General features: G+C 39.6%; 1 protein-coding gene across 3 annotated transcripts in view; it reads right to left on the reverse strand.

Moving 5' to 3' along the window:
* Window positions 1–22,621, reverse strand: part of srcin1a (SRC kinase signaling inhibitor 1a) — a 78,896-nt gene extending 56,275 nt beyond the window's left edge. For all 3 annotated transcript variants that reach the window (XM_082531000.1, XM_082531002.1, XM_082531001.1), the window contains exon 1: window positions 22,419–22,621. In XM_082531000.1, the coding sequence (XP_082387126.1) occupies window positions 22,419–22,599 (181 nt within the window). In that variant the 5' untranslated portion in view covers window positions 22,600–22,621. The remainder of the gene's footprint in view (window positions 1–22,418) is intronic.
* Window positions 22,622–24,755: the final 2,134 nt, after the last annotated feature.

The raw sequence follows: 24,755 nt of genomic DNA on the forward strand, positions 1-24,755 counted from the left end.
TCTTTTTTTTTCTTTCAAAAATAACAGCAGTCCAGCAGCAGGTGAGAAAGCCTCTTAATTACAGCCTGTTGTCGAACCCGGTCAGGCAGCATGGTATTGCCACTGGGTGTGAGGAAGACACTCCAAACACACTACATTACATCAGTGCTGCTACATTTACCTCACTGGGGAGCTCTACAATAGGTTGCCAGATGGAGACAGGCAGGCGTGTTAGAGTTAAGAGAGAGCTGATGAAAAATACGTTTGGCGAGAGATACTTCAAAGAGCTGCAACCTAACCTCGAATCTCAACAGTGTTTTAGCTCATTTACAACAGCCAAACAACAATTTTAAGTAAATCCACCACACAGTATGTCTGGTTGCAGTTACAAAGTTTGATTTAAAGTGTGTACATCACCAAAACGATCCTTAAACTTATCCTTATAGGCCATAAAGAGACACTTTGGGAAAAGATTTTCTACTTCTTATCAAACCAGAGTGCGATTAGAAAATTACATATTTTAATTCCAGTGAATCAAATCTGTAAATTAAGGAGTAAATAGCAACCCTATACCAATGAGTCCAGTCAACACGGACTGTGATTGAACTTGTTATAAAAATCCCCCGGCTGCACTGCTGCCAAATGAAGCAAATGAAATCCTACAACCATTTTAGTCACAGCAGTATGAGGCCGCCTCTTCACTGAATGTGCCACGCTCAGTAACCTTCGAAGGGTCCAAACCACCGGAGAGGAGATAGAGATACATATAAAAACTAACAGTGAAATGAAATTGATAATATTATGGTGACAACTGATAGTCTGGGTTTAGAGACACATTACATCTCGAGTAGAACGCTAGAAAAAAACAACAATAAAAAAACCCAAAGAGGACATTGTACACTCTCAGTATGAATGACAGAGATGCCCGAGTCATCATAACATCTTAAACAAGCTGCTGCTGACAATACAACCTCTGGCAGGGCGATGTAATGAGATTGGCCCGTTGCCACATATACAGTGTATAAACACTGGGCACAATCAGCTGCACACACATAGCAGAGCTTGGCACAAACTGGTAGATGGTGTAGAAATCTGCAGACCACCTTTTAAAGTATCTGCATGGGTCCATCCTGTAAATGATGATGCATTATTATAGCTAATAAGATTCCTCATTGATCGCTGTTGCAAATGTGTCTTCCTGACTGATCCTGCCCACATGGAGATCAGAGTACAGTTTCAGTAACAGAGGAGTAAATGGTTCAGGTAAGTTTCTTCAGACATCAGGAATGTGGACTCCAGTTGAAACGCTAAAATCCAGGTCTATTTTCTTTTCTACTGATTTAAGGAGGAGTGTTAATGTATAACCACAATGACCTGACTCTACTGTATGCAGAGAGCAAACAACAGGAATTGTGTGGACCACATCTGGTTTGGTAGAAAAGGTCCTGTATACACTTTTCTCTCGCTTACTACACTCTCTAAGTGGCACCTGAACAGTTAAATACCAAATGGAGTTTTTGCCTTGTCCCTCTAAAATAGCATGATGCAATACACTGCTGAGCCTTTGAGTCAAGTAATGAAAGGAGCAACAAAACAAAGCATAAAAAAACAGCATCGCCTGTGGCCTTATCCAACTGTTTTTTCTTGTTTTCATTAGACGAATGCAGCACACTGAACTTTGAAACAATGGACGTCACTGCATGCGGAATACTGAATTTCCTTTTAAGGATTTAAAACAATCAGTTATTTTCCACGGCTGCATTTTCCTTTTCTTAAATTCATAACTGGGTGCCAATTTAGTTTACCGATTAGTAGCAAGTGACCCAAATGCTAAAAGGCTATAATGCAGTTGCCTGGGTGTGAATCGGCCTCAAAGACAGTCACTGCAAGTCTTCCCCTGGTCTTTCTCACATTCTTCTCTTTGCTGTTCTATCACAATAAAAGCCAAAATGTCTCAACTTTAAGAAACCAGGTTCTAGGTTTGAACCCACTGGTCCCCTCAGGCCTTTTTCTGGGGATTTGACGTGTTTTCTTATTGCATGCACTGATTCAAGTGGAGTCCAAAGAAAGGTCCTCAAATTAGATCCACTCCGTGTGCCTAAATTGGCTTCAGGTGCAGCAGCGAGCATGAAATGTTGTCTGTTTCTTTATAGTAGCCCTGTGATGGACTGGTAATCTTTCACCCTATGGCATCTGGGATAGGCTCCACTCCTCCTGCGACCCTGAACTGGATAAGCAGCTAAGAACATGGAAGGAAATAAAGATGGAAATGAAAAACCTCGAGATATAGTGGCATAATAAATCACGCCTTGAAAAAAGTAAAACTGAACACCAAACCACCAAACAAAAACATAAAGGATGGAGCTTTATACAAGTTAATGTGATTGTAGAGAAACAAACTATTTCGGGAGAGAGAAAGGGGACAGAGGCAAAATCCAAAGTTTTCCTGAGGGTTTCAACATGACTGTTTATCTTGCAAACAGGCCAACTCTGGCAAAGGCAAATGGATGACAACACTCATCCAATCAGGATCTGCCAGCTGTCCTCTTATCTTGCTCTCATATCAATAAATAAATCTCTCTAAGAACACACATGAACCGCTTGAAAAAAAGAGGTGCTCCCACTAAAAGCATTCAAGCTGCTGCATTGCACAACCATGTCTGAAGGACAGGGGGAGCCATAGTTAAAAATTAGAAAGCGGGAAGTGAAACGTTGCTAGAGGTCGCAGATAACAAAGGAAGCACCATAATGGCTGACAATAACTCTATCTTAAATTGGTTAGGTCTAATGGGTCATTATCTGCCCCACAGGCCCTGTTTTATTAACAGCAGGACACACCTGCACACACACAGTCACATATCCACATATCCAGATGCTTGCTAGAGTTTATAATGCAGCACACCCTAACTATAACATGACTGATGATGTGAAATCTGGTCGAGTAGCTGAGGCAGCAATGAAAATCTGAGGATATAAAAGGAAGATTTAAGAAGCCTTCGCTATCTGTGTTGATAACCTGAATGTTTACATATTCATAAGATGAGCAGGGTTATAATGACAGAGGGGGCAAGACGGGATGAGAGCAGTACTAAGAGAGCTATAAAGCTTTTTACAGCTGTGCTTCTATGTGTTCCCGTATTATGCTCCTACTTTAGACAATGCGGACTGTAAAAAGCTATTAAAACATACATAAAGACCACTATAATCATGGTATATATAATAATGAAGCAAATAACTGGTGCAATAACTAAGAATGACCACCCAACCCTACTGCTCTACAGAGCTCCTATTTTATATTGCACATCATTTTCCTCTGATCTCAACTTTCATATTCTCCTGGCATCCTGGATGTAAAAATAATGTAATGTCTGAGTGGTAGTTCTGTCAGCTTCTCTCCCTGCTGCCAGCGGCCAAAAAAATCTATTATCCCAGCGTTAAAGGAGAGCGCCACCCATATTACTCGTAAAAGTCTTTTCAAATGTTTGTGGGAGTACCACTGAAAAACACAGAGGGGTCTAAACCCTATAACTTAAAAAAAATCTGAGGCTGAGAAGCTAGAAAGGCTATGTAAGCTGTTGGTGGTCTAGTTGCACGATAGGTAGCATTCTGCTGCATCAATTTTGATGTATTTTTCCCCTCCTTCGTGGCAATATAGGAGGGGAATGCTGGATTCACTGGCGTGCACTCTTATGTAAATACACCTTTGTAATCTCTGAGGGCCACCCACAAGCACAATTATAGGAAGTAGTGTTAGAAGCACATACATTTTTAGAAATAGATTCAAGCAGAAGAAGTGAATTTCTTGTTATAGTACAGACTGATGGTTCATTAAGTTTGCTTTGGACAGGTCAGCGTGCTTTCCTGTTTCTTTGCTCCACAGGCTGGCAGCATCAGGCTGATTTCAAAACATCCATCTGCAGGTATGTCAACAGTCTCGGTAAGACACCCGAGGTGTCAAACTGAATCTCGGTAAAAGTGAGAGATGTGGAATGGCTCTTCAAAGATACCGCAAGAACCAGCTTTCAACTTCTAAAATGCTCCTTTGGGTAAAACCAGCAGGTACACAATGAAAAGAGTTGTGAAATAAAAGACGACTAACATAAAAATGCTTGTACATGATGGAAGTGTTGAGGGTATTCTTTCCTCGGGCGAGAAATCATTCTTCTTCTCTGCAGTGATCAGACAGGATGAATAATATTAAATTAAATAAATTACCAGATTGTTGAAAGCTCTTAAAAGGTAACAAAGAAAATGCATGCTGAGGTGACAAAGACAAAGGAATTTACCCATGATATTGTTTGAATAGAGCTAATATACCTTCTCCAGTAACAATGAGTGTGATCTTTTAATGACTTACAGTTGACTACAACCCTTATTAATTTATTTACACTGAATAAACGCTAACAAATGACGCATTCCACTGCTAAAGAAACACAGCACTGCATAGGCAAGCAGGGTAACTGCAAGCACTTACTACTGTTTCTTCTTGTTATTGTATCTAATTAAACAGTCGGCCCCAAAATAACATCATTAATAAGATTATGCCTATTCTAATATCAATTTACTGGAATGAAAGCCAAAACCTAATTTGCAAAGCTGAGGCTGTGTGTCTAAGTTTTCCAAATGATCATGTAATGATGTGTAATTTACACTAAATCTTGTCACCACAGCTCTGGTAAGGTTACTTATTTTTATAGGGCAGGATTACTGAGCCGGTTCTGACATGTAGTTGCCGTCACCCCTCCCAACAGACCTGCTGCCAAGCCTCTTGTAGTATTAGCATTTTCATTCCAGACAGAGCCAACAGGCTAACCTAACGAGCAATCTCCCACAGGAACACATCTGTTGTCAGATTAGTTAGGCTCTGACCATGGGTCATCAATCAAAGTGGTGGATTACATTATGTACTGGAATTCATTCATTACTTACATCAGCTGATTAAATGGCATGAAGAGATGTAGAAAGAGCAATAGAGAGATGCCCGAAAATTGAGGGGGGGGAAGTTAAAGCATTCAGCTCCACAAATCAAACAGGATTAAATGTGAGTACAGTGAAACTGAGAAAAATGTGAATTGGCACCGAAACAAATGCATGCCTTGCTGCCTTTCAATCGGCAACATTATCATTTGTAAATGTCAATGTGCTCAACTTGATAACAAATCTATTTGCTATTCTTCATTTTTCTCAAACGGCACACATGAAAACATAGGGTACTTTCTGATACAGTGGCGTTTTTTAATGCAGATTTGCTCAAATAAGTCCTTTGTCTTAAATTTGGTTGTAAAAATATTAATATTTTGTTATTGCCTAATAAATAACAGTGTATAACAGGTTTTGTTATTTCTTGTTTATTTAAGACAGGTGGTCTAATGAAATTGTTAGGCACTCTTATGGGAACAAGAAGCTGTAGGGCATCGTGTTGGCACCATGTGAAGCCAAAAGGATCAATGATGAGGCCCTAACAGCCTAAGGATAAGCTAGACCTTTACCACAGTCATCTTTGTCTCTGCTAAAGTGTTTTCTGGCTCCTAGATAGAAGCTACAATTAGCTTTTCATGTCTTCTACCTGGAGGGGCAGGCATGCAGTCACAGTCACAGAATTGCTGATTTCCTTCAAATTGTGACAATAAACAGAAGCAATTTTCCTCTTTGATGGGAATTATCCTGACAGTTTAATTGGAATGCCGCTGCCAGAATTTTTTTTAATTGGAGGAACAAAACACACACAAAACTTACCTACAAGAAACTGGAAAAGAAATATAAAGGATCAATCAAAACAACCAGTACTTAGCCGCTATGAGTTTGACAGCGACTGTCACTGCAGATCGGTTACCTTGGCAACAGGTCAGCTGTTCTGCAAAGCCGTCAGCAGTTAGCTAACCCCCAAACACACGCGCGCACACACACACAACAAGCATATGGTTAAAGGTTGCACAAGCATTATGGTGTGAGACGTAGCTAGCGACAGATGTGGCACAAGCAGGGTAGCGGAGATTACAAGTTGCTGAGACAACATGGCACATGAATCTGTGTTATGATACGGATCATCATGTGTCACAGTACAAACTGCTCTCTGTCAACTGGATCAGAGAGAAGACAAATAGAAAATCAGAAGATAGGAGGTAGGAGGTGGGTTTTGCTCCAGATGTCTGGTAGGAAACGGCTTTTAAAGGGCTAAGTTAAAGAAAAAGAAAAAAATTAAACACGCCTCTTTCATCTTCAAATCACATTTTCAAGTCGTCTGCTTTTGTGTTAACAAAACCCCTCATCTATTAGGACAGTCGGATCAGAAAACGCGCATGCTGAAAAAGTGTCACAAACACAAAGACGCCATGTTCATTTGAAGTCAAGCGAAAACTGTGACACAGATCAGAAAGGAATTCCCATATCTAGGATTTCAGCTTATTTAGCGGGGCTTTGTCATGACTGCTGTGATCCCAGTAGTAGAGGGGGGAGATGAACGGCACACAGCAGTCCCTAGTGGGGTGTCAGAGTAATTGCTTATTTTTAACCAGTCCCCAGAGGGCATCACAATGTGGGTAGCGGAGAAGCTCGACTAAACACTCCAAAACAGCAGCTCCACCTGCTCCTCCATATCTCCGTTGTCTGTCTCTTTGTCTTCATCACAAAGGTCAAAACAACAAATTCAACCTGGCAGGCTGAACTTTACCATTTACTTCAGTATGTGTCCCTCGGTAGTGTCAAAAGCCAAGCACAGAAAATATAAAGTATATTAGAGACACTGTCACAGTATAACTGGGAATTATGGTCAATAAAATGTTTGCCATTTTGTGTTTATGGCAGGATTTGTCGATGTAATGAAATGACTTCACTGTACAGTGTACGTGGAGGAGAAACTAAAACTCAAAGATCCCCAGGCGTACATTTATTTTTAAGTTCACTACTTAAAAAAACAGTTTCCCCATCACTGTGCAAGCTTTTACACAGGTGAGGATAAAATCAATTTTTAAATGTTACTGTTCTTTATATTATATGGTATGATCATACCGTCTGTCAGTACTGATGATGCTTCTGTTTAGGGAATTATAAAAACTTTAAAAAGCATGGTTTTAGTGAATTTTATCTTTATTTTTTTTGCTGTACATTAGAGACTATTTTCCAGAATTTCTTTTTCTTTTCATGAGGAAAAAAAGGCATGACCTGATTTCAAGTGTTTTTTGCTCCAATAATCCACAGAGAAGCAGAGCAGCTTGCTTAGAGGGCATCTGAAAGACATTTCATCTAGTAAATAAGTGGATCCTCTGTAGCTGGTATTGCTTCTGTTCAATGTAACTTACAGTATTATGCTTTAATAGTGGGATGCTGCATTCTCTAGATAATGCACCATTATTTCATGTCGCTGTGCTTTCCGATCGCTTTTGAAGTACAGCAAGATTGAGTTACCTTGTCTTAACTAAATAAAATTTTGCATCTTTCTCATTCATCTTCTCTTGCGCTTGAACAATTGTCCTTCTAGGCATCACATTAGTGGAGACAAAACTCTGCAACAATCTATGCTACTTGTCTGTTTTCCCTATTCATTTATCATGTGCCCTGTGATCGTCATGCCTCTTAAAGATGTCTCTTTCCTCCTTTATCTCGCGTTTCTACTGCATGTCTCTATGTCTTTCATTTGGGTTGGCGTGCAAAAAGATGAATGGGGTGGGGCAGTTTTACAGATGGATGCGTGGGGTTCTGTTGTGATGTACTGTAGGTGAGCGGGGAAGAGCAGCCAGTTGGCACGAAAGAGGAGGAGGAGATGACGAGTTAGACGTTAACAAGCTGTCGCTGCCAACACAACACAGCGCCCAATGCAACAACAAAAACAACAGAGACAACCCCCCGACAAGCCCGGTGCTATAAACAGCAATCAATATGAATCCAACACCGTTCCACCCACAGAGAAGAGGTACCCACTTTAGGTCAAGCTTGGACCAATTGAAACAAAATTAATGTGCGAAATCAAGCAGAAGCCTCCGGGTATGCAGAGATGCCAAGACCGGCAGTTCCTCAAATGGACACTTGAGGGTGGATCCAAACGAGAGTCAATCCCAACAGACTCTCACGTTAAAATGACCATTAAAAAGCACGTTTATGGTCTGGCACAAAAACCCCCTGAAGAGTTCTGATTTGAGATCGTTCCTCCCTTCACAACAACTGCAGGTGTGATTCTGTTTCTTTATCTCACTAGTTTAGATTTTATTTTTAGCATTTAAGTGGCATTACCTGACAAATAATATGAATTATTATGTGGTACAGCACATTCAGATGCATGTGCTATGGTTTTGGTTTGAAAAATTTTTAGTGTTTTAATAACTTAGTTAGCATTCAGCAGTCAACTGTGTGTTGTATCCATACGAGTCTAAGAGGAAACATTTAATAAAACATTTTCATAATTAAGCAAATATTTCTTAACTTTTTCAAAGGCTTTTTATGGCTTATAGCTCATATAAATTAGAAGTCACGTGTCTCAGATTATTTGAAAGTTTCCTAAGATCAACCAAGAAATATAATACAGAATAATCCAACTTCTTAAAAGTACATGCATTTATAAACTCAATACTTTGTTGGCGTTCCTTTACCACAAATGGCAGCTTTCAGGTCGTCTGCACTTTTGGTTCAGGTGTTCCTCATCTTCTTCTGATGACAGACCACAGATTCTTTCCTGATTCATGTCAGGTGAGTTAGCTAGCCAAGCAAACACACCAATAACATAGTGAGCAAACTAGTAGTTTTGGCACTGTGGAAAGTTCGAAGATGTAGGCAAATGGAAGCATGAAGCATAGTCCTGGTAGACAGTATATTCCAAACACTGTAGGATTCTGATATCAATATTTGGTGAATATTGGATTTAAAAATCCAACATTCTGATATAGCAGCTGATATTTGTTTCTTTAGGTACACGAAATATTAAACAGATTTCCCTAACATCTGTTAAGCGTAGTATTTACCTATTTACTATAATTAGGCTCTGCCAGATTATACTTGTGTTTCTGGCGTTCCCAAACATCTGTGTTGCCAACAAGGAAATTATGGAGTGCCCTCTGGTGGACAATTTATTTAATATCAGCAATAATAACATGGTTGAAGGGTTTCTCCCATCTGTCTTTTACCCTTTTAAATGTCATTTATCAGGATTGCAAATGCAGATACTGATAGATAAGCACATAGCCAATATTGGTTATAATGTCTAAAATCAATCGGACATTAGTAGACAGCTGCACTGGCTTTGAGTGGACCAACCAGCACGAACACCAGTAGATGACATGGCACCCCAAATCATCACAGACTGTTGAAAATTCACTCTGGACTTCAAACACCTTGGTTTCTGTGCCTCTCCACTCTTCATCCAGACTCTAGGACCTTGATTTCAAAATGTAATGTAAAATGTACTTTCATCTGAAAAGAGGACTTTGAACAACTGAGCAACAGTCCAGTCCCTTTTCTCCTTAGCACAGTGAAGATGCTTCTGATGTTGTCTCTGATTCAGGAGGGACTTAATACAGAATGCAACAGTTGTAGCACCTTTCCTGAAGACGTCTGCATGCTGACTCTTGATGCACAGACACCAGCCTCAGTCCACTCCTTGCAAAGGTCTCTCAAGTTCTTAAATCAACATCTGTTGACAAGACTCTCAAGGCTGCAGTAATTTCTGTTGATTATGCACCTTTTCCTACCACACTTTTCATTCTACTAAACTTTCCCTTAATATGCTTCAATACAGCGCTCTGCGAACATCCAGCTTTTTCAGCAATGACCTTCTGTGGCTTACAGTGATTATGGAGCGTGTCAATGGTTGTTATCTGGACAGCTATCAAGTCAGCAGTCTTCTCCATGATTACAGCTTTATGAGCTGAACTAGACTGTGAAATACACACTATTTATACTGTAGAATATTTCATTTGAGTAAATTACTATTGAAAGAACGAGATACTGGATTTCCATTTTTCATGAGTATAAGCCAAAATCATCAAAATCACAAGGCTTTTGCAATTCTTGTGTTAAAGGTCTTAAAGCGGTAAAAATGAACCTCAAAAACCAATAAATGATGTCACTTTCTGAGTTTGAGTTTTCTTTCTTTCTTTCTTTTTTTATTGTGGTGAATAGCAATTTTAGTTGATGAAACTTAGAAATAGAGCAGTAAAGTTTACTGTGCCCTTCCAGGCTAACCTCAGTGTCTCAGCTCACTCCCAAATGGCTTACTGCAGCAAGACGAGGATTAGCCAATGTTGCTGCCACCACTTCAAAACACTTTAACTGCAGCAGTCAAAATCAATCAAACCAAAGGAGAGAGAACATCAAATGAGTTCTGTTGCTTTTTGGTTAGTTTGCTTTTTTTGACTTTAGATAGCTTATCGGGATGTACATTTAACATTTAGTTTCCACTAATTTAAATTTACAGGAAACCTTTTGATTCCATATTATACCATGTAAAAGCTCTGAATGCTACAGTGCTCCCTATAGTATACTTTTAGTCACTTATTGTATTATATCATGGGACTAATAGCTGCAGGGCTTGGTACAGGCATGCCAAAAACACCTACTCCCTAAAACTCAAGAGCACCAAGTAACATTTACTCAAGTTAAATGTCAGTTATGATGAGTCCCAAGGCCAATCTGACTGAATGTTTTTCCTTCAATCTTAAGGCCTCATGCTGCCAATCACACCCACAGAGAAGCTGCCTCTCTGGACACACATAAATAGGCAGGGTATCACAGTTTTAAAACTAAAGCAGGCCTCTTTTGGGATCCTAGGTCTTTAAGGGAGAATACAGAAGTATTTAATATTAAAAAAAGACATCAAAAATGTCTCTATTTTAGCGATTGTTCCAATCTTTTCTTCCTGCCACCTGCTAGCTGAATGAAGCTTGAATCTGACAATTGTTAAATGTTCTGCCCCACAGCACCAGAGCACTTGGCAGAGCCGCACATGGCTGATCCAGTAAGAACTAGCACTGACTCACAACGAGCTGGGAGACAGAGAAATAGAGATGGAGATTGACAGAGAGACAATGGTTGCTACAGATAGACAGGAAGAGAACCTAAGTATTGAGGTAGATGAAACTTAGAGAGCAAAAAAAGAAAAATGGGAATATAGAGGCCGGCAGTAAGAGGGCAGTGAAGAGAGGAGTAATTGATGGTTTTCAGGTAAGCGTTGAAAAACAGCTGAAAAGTGAAGAAAGAGAGTGGAGAAGTGGGCTGAAATGAGGTGTGCACCGAACAAGACAGAAAAAAAAGAAACAAAAAAAAATCAACCGTTAGAGTCGGGGGCCAGAAAGGCAGTGGGGAAAGAGCAGAGAGCAGAATCCAGGTTGTTACCCAGAGACTCATTAGCATTTTTGAGTGAGTGTCTGGTTATAAATAGGATTGGGAGTGTGTGTTTGACAGGAGGGAGTCTACAATTTGACAAGAAGACATTCATCTCACCAGAGAACTCCCAGAAGATGGACAGAGAGACAAACAGACGGATCTCCCACAACAAAGCACAGTATTTCATCAGTCAGCAACTCACATGAAAAGTCTTTCCTACCCAAGCCATACCCTCATCTATGAGGTGCCGTAAGGGACATTATTAATGAAACGCTCTCACACACACAACTGAAACGCTCTCACACACACACTACTGAAATTTTAGCTCTCACACACACACAACTGAAACGCTCTCACACACACTACTGAAATTTTAGCTCTCACACACACTACTGAAATTTTAGCTCTCACACACACACAACTGAAACGCTCTCACACACACAACTGAAACGCTCTCACACACACAACTGAAACGCTCTCACACACACAACTGAAACGCTCTCACACACACTACTGAAACGCTCTCACACACACACAACTGAAACGCTCTCACACACACTACTGAAACGCTCTCACACACACTACTGAAACGCTCTCACACACACTACTGAAATTTTAGCTCTCACACACACTACTGAAACGCTCTCACACACACAACTGAAACGCTCTCACACACACTACTGAAACGCTCTCACACACACTACTGAAACGCTCTCACACACACTACTGAAACGCTCTCACACACACTACTGAAATTTTAGCTCTCACACACACTACCGAAACGCTATCACACACACAACTGAAACGCTCTCACACACACACAACTGAAACGCTCTCACACACACAACTGAAACGCTCTCACACACACTACTGAAACGCTCTCACACACACACAACTGAAACGCTCTCACACACACACAACTGAAACGCTCTCACACACACAACTGAAACGCTCTCACACACACTACTGAAACGCTCTCACACACACAACTGAAACGCTCTCACACACACTACTGAAACGCTCTCACACACACAACTGAAACGCTCTCACACACACTACTGAAACGCTCTCACACACACTACTGAAACGCTCTCACACACACTACTGAAATTTTAGCTCTCACACACACTACTGAAACGCTCTCACACACACTACTGAAACGCTCTCACACACACTACTGAAACGCTCTCACACACACTACTGAAATTTTAGCTCTCACACACACTACTGAAACGCTCTCACACACACAACTGAAACGCTCTCACACACACTACTGAAACGCTCTCACACACACTACTGAAACGCTCTCACACACACTACTGAAACGCTCTCACACACACTACTGAAATTTTAGCTCTCACACACACTACCGAAACGCTCTCACACACACTACCGAAACGCTCTCACACACACTACTGAAACGCTCTCACACACACAACTGAAACGCTCTCACACACACTACTGAAACGCTCTCACACACACCACTGAAACCAGAGGCATTTCTGCTGAACAGGAAGTTGTTTCCTGACAAGGAAACTGATGGAAAAAGTGGTATATTTCAAAACACTACAAGGATTTCTACTCAGCAACCTGCTAGTACAGCAGTCCCCAACCTTTTTTGCGCCACGTAAATGATATAAAAATAAAAAAACGATAAATACCATGAAAACCATAAATAGAAATGTGTTCGAATTTTTGTGGAGGAATAAAACCCATTACATAGAAAGATCTCAGCTTGTGAAGGGATACAATAAAGGTGGTATCAAAACTCCAGAATTGGAATTTATGGTTGGCACCCTTAGAATTAAATGGTTAAAATCTTGTCTGTCACAGCCAGACTCTACTTAGCTCCACATCCCATGATTCTTGTTTAATAAAATAGTATACAGGATTAGACTTTATTTTGAAATGTGATTTTGCGGCAAATAAAATCCCCATAAAGATATCAAACTTTCCAAAACAGACGTTGCATTTTTGGGAAAATGAGATTTTCAACTTCTCCCCATAATTCAACCTTATGGAATAATAGGGTAATAACACTTAATCAAAAATCAATTTTCAAGAGTGACTGGTTTGAACAAAAATATTATATTCATAACAGATTTGTTGGATGATAACGGTGTCATTCTAAGTTACACAGACTTTTCAGAAAAATATTGTCTAAACTGTTCTCAAAGAGAATATAACAAATTTTGTGAACTGGTCCCACTGCCTCTGCTTCATTTGATTAAAATTTTTATGATATACAATAATTTCTCATCAGTGCTCCCAAATTTATTGCTAGGGCAATGTCAGCTGTTTGATAAAAAATGCAATAAGAAATTTGTTAGTAGTTTCTTCAAAGACAAAATATTTCATAGTTACAACAGAATGGTTACATGGCATGGTTCTAGTTTAGTTATTTCATATACACTGGATAAAGCATACTAAAAATTTATGAAATAGCCTATTCTACCTAAAGTTAAAGAAACACACTTTAAACAAAACTAATACTGTGGCAGAATTTCTAAAAAAAGAGATTTGGCTTTGAGGTGGATCAGTGTTCTTTTTGTACTGATGAAAATGAAACCCTAGAACATCTTTTTTTTCCTATGCCCTATCACACAATGTATTTGGTGCAACTTAAAAAATTGGATTTCCCTAAATATTAATGATGTGCCACTGTTTGAATTACATCATAATTTTTTTTATATGGATCATCTAGCATTGGATGTCTCAGACATTATTAACATCATCATACTTGTTGAGTATTGCAGCATCGACAGCGATCAACTCGAAGGAAAATGACGATGGAGGCAAAAATGTCCTTAATATTTTTGGGAACTTTATTCCTCATCAATATGCGGCAAAACTTTTCTCATGGGTGCCATTTTCGTTGTGGTATACTTTTTTTTTTTCTTAGGGGCGTGATGACGCAGCATCCGTGCTCTTACAATGAAACAGTGCCTCCTTGTGGTGGCAACTAAAATACTGTCTCTGTTAAACCACAGTAACCATAATGCAGTTAAACACTGTACAACATGAGTACACACAATGAATATCTTAACAATACTTTTGAGTAAATATCATATCCATTGTGCTAAATGGAGGAACGCTAAGCCTTCTCTCCCTGGTTTTATTGATGATTTTAAGATATTTTTCTTTGCTAAAAAAAGACAAAAAGCACATATGCCAAAAAAAATAACCAGGATAATGCACGTCTCCCGCTATTCTAAATTTTGACTTATGCTGAGGCTAATATATTGTTAAGTAATGCAGCTGTCTCACTAAGGTCCAGAATCGATTTGTTCCACGATTCGATTCAATTCAATTCGATTTGATTATGGGGAATTTTGACAGTCAGAAATATTATAATTCAGATCAGTACATTTACATATTTTTGTATTTAAAAAAAGGAAGCTGACACACGCAAGACTTTATCAAAGGTGTGAGCATCACAGCAGATGCCTTTGTGTCAAAGTAGCTGAAGATAAAACACATAAAAACATGAAGGTGGTTTTCCTGGCCTGGGATTTTATAAAAAATATTCTGCAGTACATCAAAAACGAAAGAAAACCATTAACATATGAACGTTACCTCTGACGTTACAGCGGTTTTATTAGAGACACGGCTAACGTTTTGCATTTTGCATAATTTTAAAAAGTTTAAATTTATTCAGTATTGAACGGCAGAAATTAGGTTTTCTTTTCGGAAGTATGTAAAATGAAACAAAAAAAAAAAAAACAGCGGCCGACTGCGCTGTAAACAACAGTAGACTTGTGCATAACAAGCAAGCGAATAATACAGAAAACAGATTTTTAGACGGGAAACTGTTCTTGAAGTACAGAGAGAGAGAAAGAGAGGGCTGTGCATGACGTGCGATTTTATCGTGGTGGAAGCAAAACAGTGAGGGAATTCATGACGATGTTTATGTGAAGCGCAGTTTGGATCTTCTTTTGCTGCTGGTTCAGTCAATATTGTTTGGAGAGAGATAAAACTAACAGCTTTAGAATCGGCGCAAGAACGGGGTGAAAACAAAGCGCGGACCTGCCGACAGATCAGAGTCAGCGAGCTGTCGGCTTTCAGCCCCGACCGTGTCCGTGCTGTCGGGTGAGAAAGGCGACATCTCACTGATTCTGATCCGCGGGTCCGCGCTGTGTGTTTACGTCTTTGTGCAGAAGCCGTGTCTGCTCTCATTTACTGTCTTAGCTGTTTGGTGGTTGTTGAAATTTTGTGAGGTTTCACCAGAGATTCTGGGATTTCGGGTAAAATAAATTTATATTAAAAAATCGATTCAGGATTTTAATGAATCGATTTCACGTTATCCAAGCCAGAATCGATTTTAATCAATAAATCGATTATAAAAACCCACCCCTAACTAACAGGTTGCTGAGTAGACATCTGTGTAGTGGTTTGTTTGAAATCTAACACTTTTTCCTTCAGTTTCCTTGTCAAGAATTAACTTCCTGTTTAACTAAAATGCCTTCCTGTTCAACTGAAACGCCTTCCTGTTCGACTGAAACGCCTTCCTGTTCAACTGAAATGCCTTCCTGTTTAACTGAAATGCCTTCCTGTTCAACTGAAACACCTTCCTGTTTAACTGAAACACCTTCCTGTTCAACTGAAATGCCTTCCTGTTCGACTGAAACACCTTCCTGTTCAACTGAAATGCCTTCCTGTTTTTAACTGAAATGCCTTCCTGTTCAACTGAAACGCCTTCCTGTTCAACTGAAATGCCTTGGTTTTTCAGTAGTGTGTGTGAGAGCTAAAATTTCAGTAGTGTGTGTGAGAGCGTTTCAGTAGTGTGTGTGAGAGCTAAAATTTCAGTAGTGTGTGAGAGAGCGTTTGAGTAGTGTGTGAGAGCGTTTCAGTAGTGTGTGTGAGAGCGTTTCTAGTAGTGTGTGTGAGAGCGTTTCAGTTGTGTGAGAGCTAAAATTTCAGTAGTGTGTGTGAGAGCGTTTCAGTAGTGTGTGTGAGAGCGTTTCAGTAGTGTGTGTGAGAGCGTTTCAGTAGTGTGTGTGAGAGCTAAAATTTCAGTAGTGTGTGTGAGAGCGTTTCAGTAGTGTGTGTGAGAGCTAAAATTTCAGTAGTGTGTGTGAGAGCGTTTCAGTAGTGTGTGTGAGAGCGTTTCAGTAGTGTGTGTGAGAGCTAAAATTTCAGTAGTGTGTGTGAGAGCGTTTCAGTAGTGTGTGTGAGAGCGTTTCAGTAATAATGTCCCTTACGGCACCTCATACTCATCACCCCATCGTATAGTACAACAGTGAGTACAACACTGAAACGAGTGCAAATAAATGAAAACCGCATTTTTATTTTTTATTTATTGTGAAAGTATTAGCAACACTTTATAGTACAACCCATAACTAGGGGTGTAAATCCCCTGTAATTAAATGGAATTTCTGTAGATTTTATTTGATTATATTGATTATATTACATATTACCACAAATATTTAAAGGTAGAACAACTAGAATATGGCAGCAACAAGTCAGGTTTTTACAGGAAACAAAGAAATTACTAAACAGTACATTAATTTAAGCACTACATAACTAAGTAGTTTTTTTTAAGTAGTGTGCACTTTTATGATAATCAATAATATTTTCCCATCTTACATCGTAACTACGCTGTACTTTTTGGGGGGAGGCCATATTATGAAGTTGACTGAATGAAGTTATGCAATAATTAAAGTTACTCATGCATTAGTTTTTAAGCATTACTTACTTACCAATGACTTACATAGTCTCCTGTAAAAGCCTGACTTGTTACACCCTATTATAGTGTATCTACCATTAAGTACAATTGCATTGTAATTTAAAAGAAAATCACAGGTGATTTATGCACTTGGGCATGGGATATATTATAAAGTGTTACAGACTTCTTGCATTTTACTTTACAAAGTTAGGAAAAAAATCTTTACACCAACCCTAATATTGTATTAAATCTAAGAATCATCCCCATTATCTCCCTTAGAAGGAGGAATACGGCTTAACAGCAGCTGAATTAAGGTATTGATATCATTGGCTCCCTAGTTTCTTCAGACCCATGTTATACCATAGCTGCAAAGACAGAAAAAAGAACTTGGCGTCCCTATATGTGGACATCACATTTTGGGTTGTCGACACCAAAATACTACATTTTGCTCTACAAGGGCCTGATATCCACTTACGAGGACATTATACTGCCACTGTTCTATTGAAATTTTAAACAAATATCCTTATATGTGGATCTCATTTTTCTCAGAAACAAAAATTAGGAAAAAAAAAAAAAAAGAAAAAAATCTGGTAATTCTTTGTTTTTACATTCATCAGGTGCCAATCAGCCCAAATATCAAAGAGAAATTTAAAATGAATGTTATGGAAGAGTTTGGGTCTTAGGAGGTTAATGTTCAAAAAACACCTGAAATATCTTGCTTCCACCTTACCATCCAGCAAATATCAACTCGGTGAATAACCATCGTTGCTCCTGCAAAATACTGCATTTTGCAATCGATTAGTTGACTTCAGTGAAGTGTATTCACAAATTGGTACATCTAAGTAGAGGCTGTCATCTTCAGTTAGTCCTCATAACTCCTACATGTCAATGAATTAGTGTTTGTATACATCACCTGCATATTTCCTTAGCAAAAATGTGGAAGATAAACACATGAAGAGAGCGTGATTGAAAGATTTAGTGCAGGATTTATTGGTCACTGAATTTAACAAATCAGGGGATTTTACCAACTTGTAATCTGATCCAAAACAGAAAGGCTTCACAGTCTCCTGCTCATATGGTTTTGGCATACACACTAAAAAGACCCTGATTCGTTTGATGCCATAAAGAGCACTTTTGTTTTTGATGTGACAGGTTTTAACTTCAGTTTTTCAAACATAGAGCCTTCCTCCATTCTCTCTTGCTATCCCTGCTTCTTTTTGGCCATATTTTGTCTTTTTCCTCCAACTTGAGACTGTGGAGCTCTTTATGCTTCGCTAGATGCTTTTGAGATATTTCTAGTTCCAGCTTAAAAGCTTGTCAGTCACTCGTGGCATGTTCTCCAACTTCTTTGTCTCTTTCGGCCTCGCTCTGCTCTTATATGCACATCTTCCCTACAGTCAAAAAAATGCAACACTGGCTTTAATTATATGAAGAAAGAAAACTAAGCACTCTCATCTCCATCTGACATCTAGTTATATTCTGCTTTTGACCTGCTGTTGCTCTCACCCTGAAGCCATTTGAAGCATGTGTGTACAAATGTTCCATTTTTTTCTGTCTGTAGATGGCGCCTCTGGCTACAGCACTGCTTTCATGGTCTCCCCCACCCCCCAACACCGAAACCATCTCCTGCCCACGACACAAATAGTTTCAACCTCCAAAAATCTAGTCTTCCTGATTATCAGCCCAGATCCACCATTGGCATTGCTACACTGTGGCTGGTCAACAGGACATAAAGCTGCGGCAGAGCCCAGGGAATGAATGAAGAAGGCCCAGAGCCATGCTTCAATCATGACCTGGAACCATTAGAAAACAAACTGCTTTCTAAGTCATAAAAAAATAGATTAAAACTGTTTTCACACGTGCAGTGCAATCCTGAATAAGTATAGGATTTATGGAACAGTAGATGGTCAAAAAAAAGACCTTTGTGCAAAGGCCAAAGGTCACTTTGCATATATGCTGACATTCACTGAAGATTTCATCATAAATGTCATCATACTCTCAGAGCTAATAGGATAATAGAAAATTATAAAAAACTTTCTTATTGCAACACTTTCAGTGGTCCAGCGCCACAAACTGTGTTTTCTCAAAAAAGGGTCCCAAGGGTCAATATAACAAGTTAACTTAAGAGACAAAAAGCAATGCTGACACATGACCACATGTCAGCATGTTTTTCACAGCTTTGCAGTAAATTTTGATCGGATGTGATGGAAAGAAATAATCTATTTGATAACTTTTGGGTGTTTTTATTTTTAATGGATATTAAAAATTCATGTCATACGGTCATTTTGTCTCCTAGCTGGAGCCAAGCAATCCACCAGTATCTCAGGTCTGAAAATGGTTAAAAATGTACATCCATCATATTTTTGTGACCACTGGTGGTGGTATAGCATTTAAGATGCAGCTAACGGGATGCTCAGGGGCTTGGAAAACTAATGGGGTCTTCCTCTGCCGATGCTGTACCTTTCTGCAAACTTTCTAACGTTCCTGCTGGCAGACAAACAGAGAGAGATGGCAATTTTTCTTTGTGGAGTAAATGAAAAATAATCTTGTTTGACAAATACTGGATTTATAAATGAGTACAAACGCAATATCTTTAAGAAGGTTATTTTTGGTTACATTTACATGTTACTTCAGATTAACTGGTCTAGAAGTACAGGGTGGGCCATTTATATGGATACACCGTAATAACATGGGAATGGTTGGTGATATTAAAGTCCTGTTTGCGGCACATTAGTATATGTGAGGGGGCAAACTCCTCAAGATGGGTGGTGACCATGGTGGCCATTTGAAGTCGGCCATCCTGGATACAACTTTTGTTTTTTCAATAGGAAGAGGGCCATGTGACACATCAAACTTATTGGTAATGTCACAAGAAAAACAATGGTGTGCTTGGTTTCAACATAACTTTATTCTTTCAGGAGTTATTTACAAGTTTCTGACCGCTTATAAAATGTGTTCAATGTGCTGCCCATTGTGTTGGATTGTTAATTATGTAATGTAGTCAGAGTATGTTGTTGTTACTTTGAGAACATTTAGGGATTAGTGTGATTTGCTATCATTTCAAGGATGAAAGTCCTTCCTAGTTTTCATTATGCAGACTATCATATTAGGATTAACAATTAATCTAGATTGTCATAATTCCCTGTTAAAGAGAGGCTGGTCTGGCTTTGAAGTGTCTCATATACAAGGCAGTAAGATTTAGACATTTGTCCTTGTATGTGCTATAATTGTGTTATAATGCTTAACAGCTTATAGCGAAAATCCTTGATTGTATGGGTTCATGGACACGAGGTTTTCCAAATAGAAAAAGATAGAAATGTAGATGTTTCGACTCACTCTTAGTTTCTTTTTGGCCATAAGCAAACACACCAAATAACTAAAATTGCCCTGTGACCAACCGTAACTCCACACTTCACTGTAGGTTTGTGATGTTACATCATAATTTAGCCATGACAATGGTCTTTATGTGATTTTGCAGTGTGACAACTAATGCCTAGAAATTCTTGCATTATCATGCATATGTTTCCAAGTGTGGAAAGAGGAGGTTAAACGCTTTTATATTTCAGAAAATCTGCCATTGCTGATATTCTAAATATAACCTGGACACTTGTGGTGAGAACACATCTCCACAGAGAGCTGCTGCCAGAGGTCGACTGTTCATGTCGTGTCAATGTGACTGAAAAGGAGGAAGAAAATGTATCAAAAAGAAATATCACTTTGAGGGTAAGATGGGGCTCTCAAAAATGCTGCCGCAGCCCTTCATCATCTCCTTTCTCCTGTCTCTTCACAAACAATTTTACCCTTACATCTCTCTCCTTTTTTCCATGGTAGTGACAAACAGTGCGCTTCCAGAGTTTCAAGTGCTGTTTCAACTGTGCCTGGAGAATAAAGGCAAAGCAAAGCTGCATTTTTTAAAGTGAATCCTAACTAACAGGAGCAATAACTCGGTGTAGTGAAATACTAGTTGTAAAAAACAAAACAAAGGAAAAAAAAACTGTCAAAATGTATCGAATGATTAACTGTCAATGCCCTTCATCAAGGACAATTTTTGCTGGTCTCTGGTGCTGCAATGTGAGGATTTGCTGCTTTTCACCACTAAAACCCCCACAAACACTTTGTTAAGCAATTTTCTGTCATCAAAGAGCATCATATCTTGCTCCTCAGAGAGTCCACAATATAAGACAAATGCATGAAAAAGATTTAGAAAAGACTTGTGCTGTAATCAATATTCACACAGGTTAACACCCTATAAATGGGAACTCTGTCTCACAGTCTGTCTTTTGGAAAGAGATCAGGTTGATTCTAAAACAAATTCCACTGTAGCCAAAAAGCTGATTCGACAAGGTTTATAACCAGAGAGTATATTTACAATAAAAATGAACAAACATTAATCAACCCGGCTTTTTAAAATGCAAAAACACTGTAAGGAAAATAACTCAGAGAACAAGTGTTACATAGTGTATAATAGAAAATAAACCAGAATGACATTTTGTTGTAAACCATACAATTTACAAGAAACAGTACCATCGTGATATTTTTGAAATTACAAAAAAGTGCAAGGTACTGTATTACTTGTTTTTTTTTAAACATTTCGGATTATCATGTGTCGAATGTCAGGACAAGTTGTCATTTGATTTACGATGAGTAGCACATAACAGATTAAATAAAACATGTTAAAATGCCAAACAAGCTTACTCTTTCCCTCCTCACACACACACACACCCACATACTATCTATGATCCTTCACATAACATAGATCTTCCACACAGAAATCCCAGCACACACAAATGTCAGCTGCCCACTTTTAATCTCCCACCGCCTATTGTCTAGCTGTCTCGAATCCTTTAAAAACTCATTTTATGAAGACGACAGACTGTAGGCGTTTTTAGAAGACGTAGAAGAAGGAAGTCGCTTATTCAGGAAGAGTTTGCTGCGTTTTAATCTCTGCAAAGATGTGTGTATGTGTTTGTGTACTAGACGGTTTGACTCTGTGAACCCTGCATCCTTCTGGCATTGATCCTAAATGCACGCATAAGCACGCGTACAGACACACATTAACTCGCTATTAAGTGATGAGATTGAACTAAGGGCATGATGAATAAATAATGGTTTAAACTCTTGGGGTTCAGCTGACTAATTAACAGGGAGAAGGAGCCTTCTTGTAAAGCAACAATAAAAAAAGGGAAACAGAAGGCCATCTTGTAAATCGGGGATTACTGACCAGGTTGCATACACACCAGTACACGCACACCTGAAAGATATACACACTGCAAACATATCCCAATTTGTGCTATAGTGTGCTGTCAGGAAGAGACAAAAAAGGGAGGAGAGGAGCTGGCCTCTATTGACTAAAACCCAGTGGGCTAATGAGAACTCCAATACACAAAAACACACACAGACCCCACACCCTCATTACTGTCATATCCCTGCTTTGGAGGGCGAAGGTGCCATGTTAGCATCTCACCACAATCCTCTTCAGCTGAAGTCGTCATCAAGGAATATCTAAAGAGAAGTTGTAGTTGCTTCACAGTATCATTGATGCTCTCACCCGACAAATTCTCGCACATGCTGTCACTAAGGTCATTAGAGTGGTATAATTGTGAAGAATAACTGGTCTTGCTGGCCCAGCTGTCCCGTTGCATCATCCAACTAGTTTTCCCTGGATCATATTAGTACTAAATATGTGCAGACAGCAGAGGGACAGAGAAAGGAATATGAGAAAAATGAAAATGAAAAGGGAGTGGCAACACTGACTGAGGGCTTTTATTTTGGCAAGCTGACATCTCCTTGGAAACAGACAAGTTCACTATTTAAGGGATTGTAGGAGCCCTCGTAGAGTCAGTAAATACAAATCAGCATCAACAGCAGCAAAAGAAAAGTTTTTGCAAAATAACCACAAATATAAACCAGCATGGCAGCAGAAGACGCAAGAATAGAAATCAAATGAACTACAACTGACTGGCTACAAATGACTTAAAAACTCCCAAAGGGCACATGGGACACAAAAGCAGAGTTTATGAAGAAGCTTCTCATGAATGAGGCAGCAGTGGCAGCAACAGCAGCAAGTCCTAAAGGAGCAACCAAGCTCAACAGCCTTTGAACATACAGGAGGCAAGCAAAGGCAGACAGCAGAGCTACGTGACTCTCATGACAACCAACCACAATCAAACAGATGCACAAACACACTGTCAAACACATCCACAAAGTCCCTCAGTGCTGCAAGTTATCAAGATTAAAAGCCACAAGCATCCAAGCAAATCCAACAATGCTCAAAGAAAACTCTGTAAAGAAAGAGGGAAGAAAGGAAGGAGATGGACAATAGACAAAAACGAGCAGAGACCAGGACACACAAACGGAGGAGAGGAGTGAGGGGACCACTCCGACTGCCCACCTGAGGGTTTCCCAGCATTCTCCATCCGTGCTCCTTTTAGCTCTCTATCCCTGACTCTCTGTTTTCTTCTAGGTCACTCCATCCCTCCATCCATCTCCTCATTCATCCCCTGCTGCTGCCACCTTACTGGGACACTGGCTTGGGCGGACATTTGCGTACAAAAAAAAAAAAAATTCAAAGCGAGGGAAGGCGGGGAGGGACGAGAGGATTGTGAAAGAGTTGGGAGAGAGTAGGAGTATTGGAAGAAATGCAGCGAGTGAGAAAGACACACACAAAGAAAGCAAAGAGGGCGAGAGAGAGAAAAGTGAGGCTGCCAGTTCCAAACATTGTCTCTTTTCTCTCTGTCTGATTGTGTGTCCCTAGCTGTCTGTCTTATTTGCTGCTCTCTCTCGCTCTCTCTCTCTTCATCTTCCACATTATGTCCATCTGAGTGGCCGTGCCAGGGTAGGAGGAGAAAACATGGCTCGCCCTGGCCCTAAAACACCTTGAAGACAGGCCACCGACTGCAGACCTGTGTGCACTGGTTGTGCGCTTCAGGCCATAGATTGAGCAAGGGTATGTGTGCAAGTGTGTGTATGACTGTACTGTCAGCCAGCCAGAGCCCCAGATTACCGACGCTCCACTGGCACGTCCCACTTCATCCTTCTCTTCTTGTCACCCCGGCAACACCTCCGCTCCCCACCTGCTTCCCCCGTCCTCAACTCCTCATCTTCCCCTCCTCCTCCTCTTCACCTCCATCTGCCTCCACTTTTTCCTCCCTTTTTTTCTCCTTTGCATAAACTGAGGGAGAGTGTATATATTTATTTTCCTCCATCTGCAAATCCTTACCAGCAGAGCCCACAGGAGAAGAAAAGATCGTCAATCTTTGCATCTTTATGTGCTCTGATAAAAAGAGACCCATCAGAGTGGTGTGTGTATATATATATATATATATATATATATATATATATATATATATATATATATATATATATATATATATATACACACACACACACACACACAGATACACACAGTCCCCACGGTGCATCCTTGCTCAGATAAAGATAGCCAATCACAGGCGGGGGAGGCGAGAGGTGTGGTAATTAACAACACTGGGCCTGGGATTAGCTCAACAGCTCTCAAGAATCATACAGAGCAACAATCAATCAAAATCTTAGATGAATGAAAGCAAAGCCGTTGCTTTCTTCCCCTGTGAAACAGCAATAATGTTTGATTAACATGTTAGATTTAGTCAAGATCGGCACCTGAGAGACCTTCATAAAAAGCAAGAAAAGGTCAAGGCAGCCCTCAGGATGAAGATCGCCCTCGAAAAGCAATGCAAGTAGCTGCTTTTTTTCTTTTGAGTGCATCTGAGTCTTTTGTTAGGGTTACTGTCTTCCATGATGTACGATACGATTACTTCATGTC

Source organism: Aulonocara stuartgranti, assembly GCF_965226115.1.
Source record: "Aulonocara stuartgranti genome assembly, chromosome: 4".
Taxonomy (NCBI): domain Eukaryota; kingdom Metazoa; phylum Chordata; class Actinopteri; order Cichliformes; family Cichlidae; genus Aulonocara; species Aulonocara stuartgranti.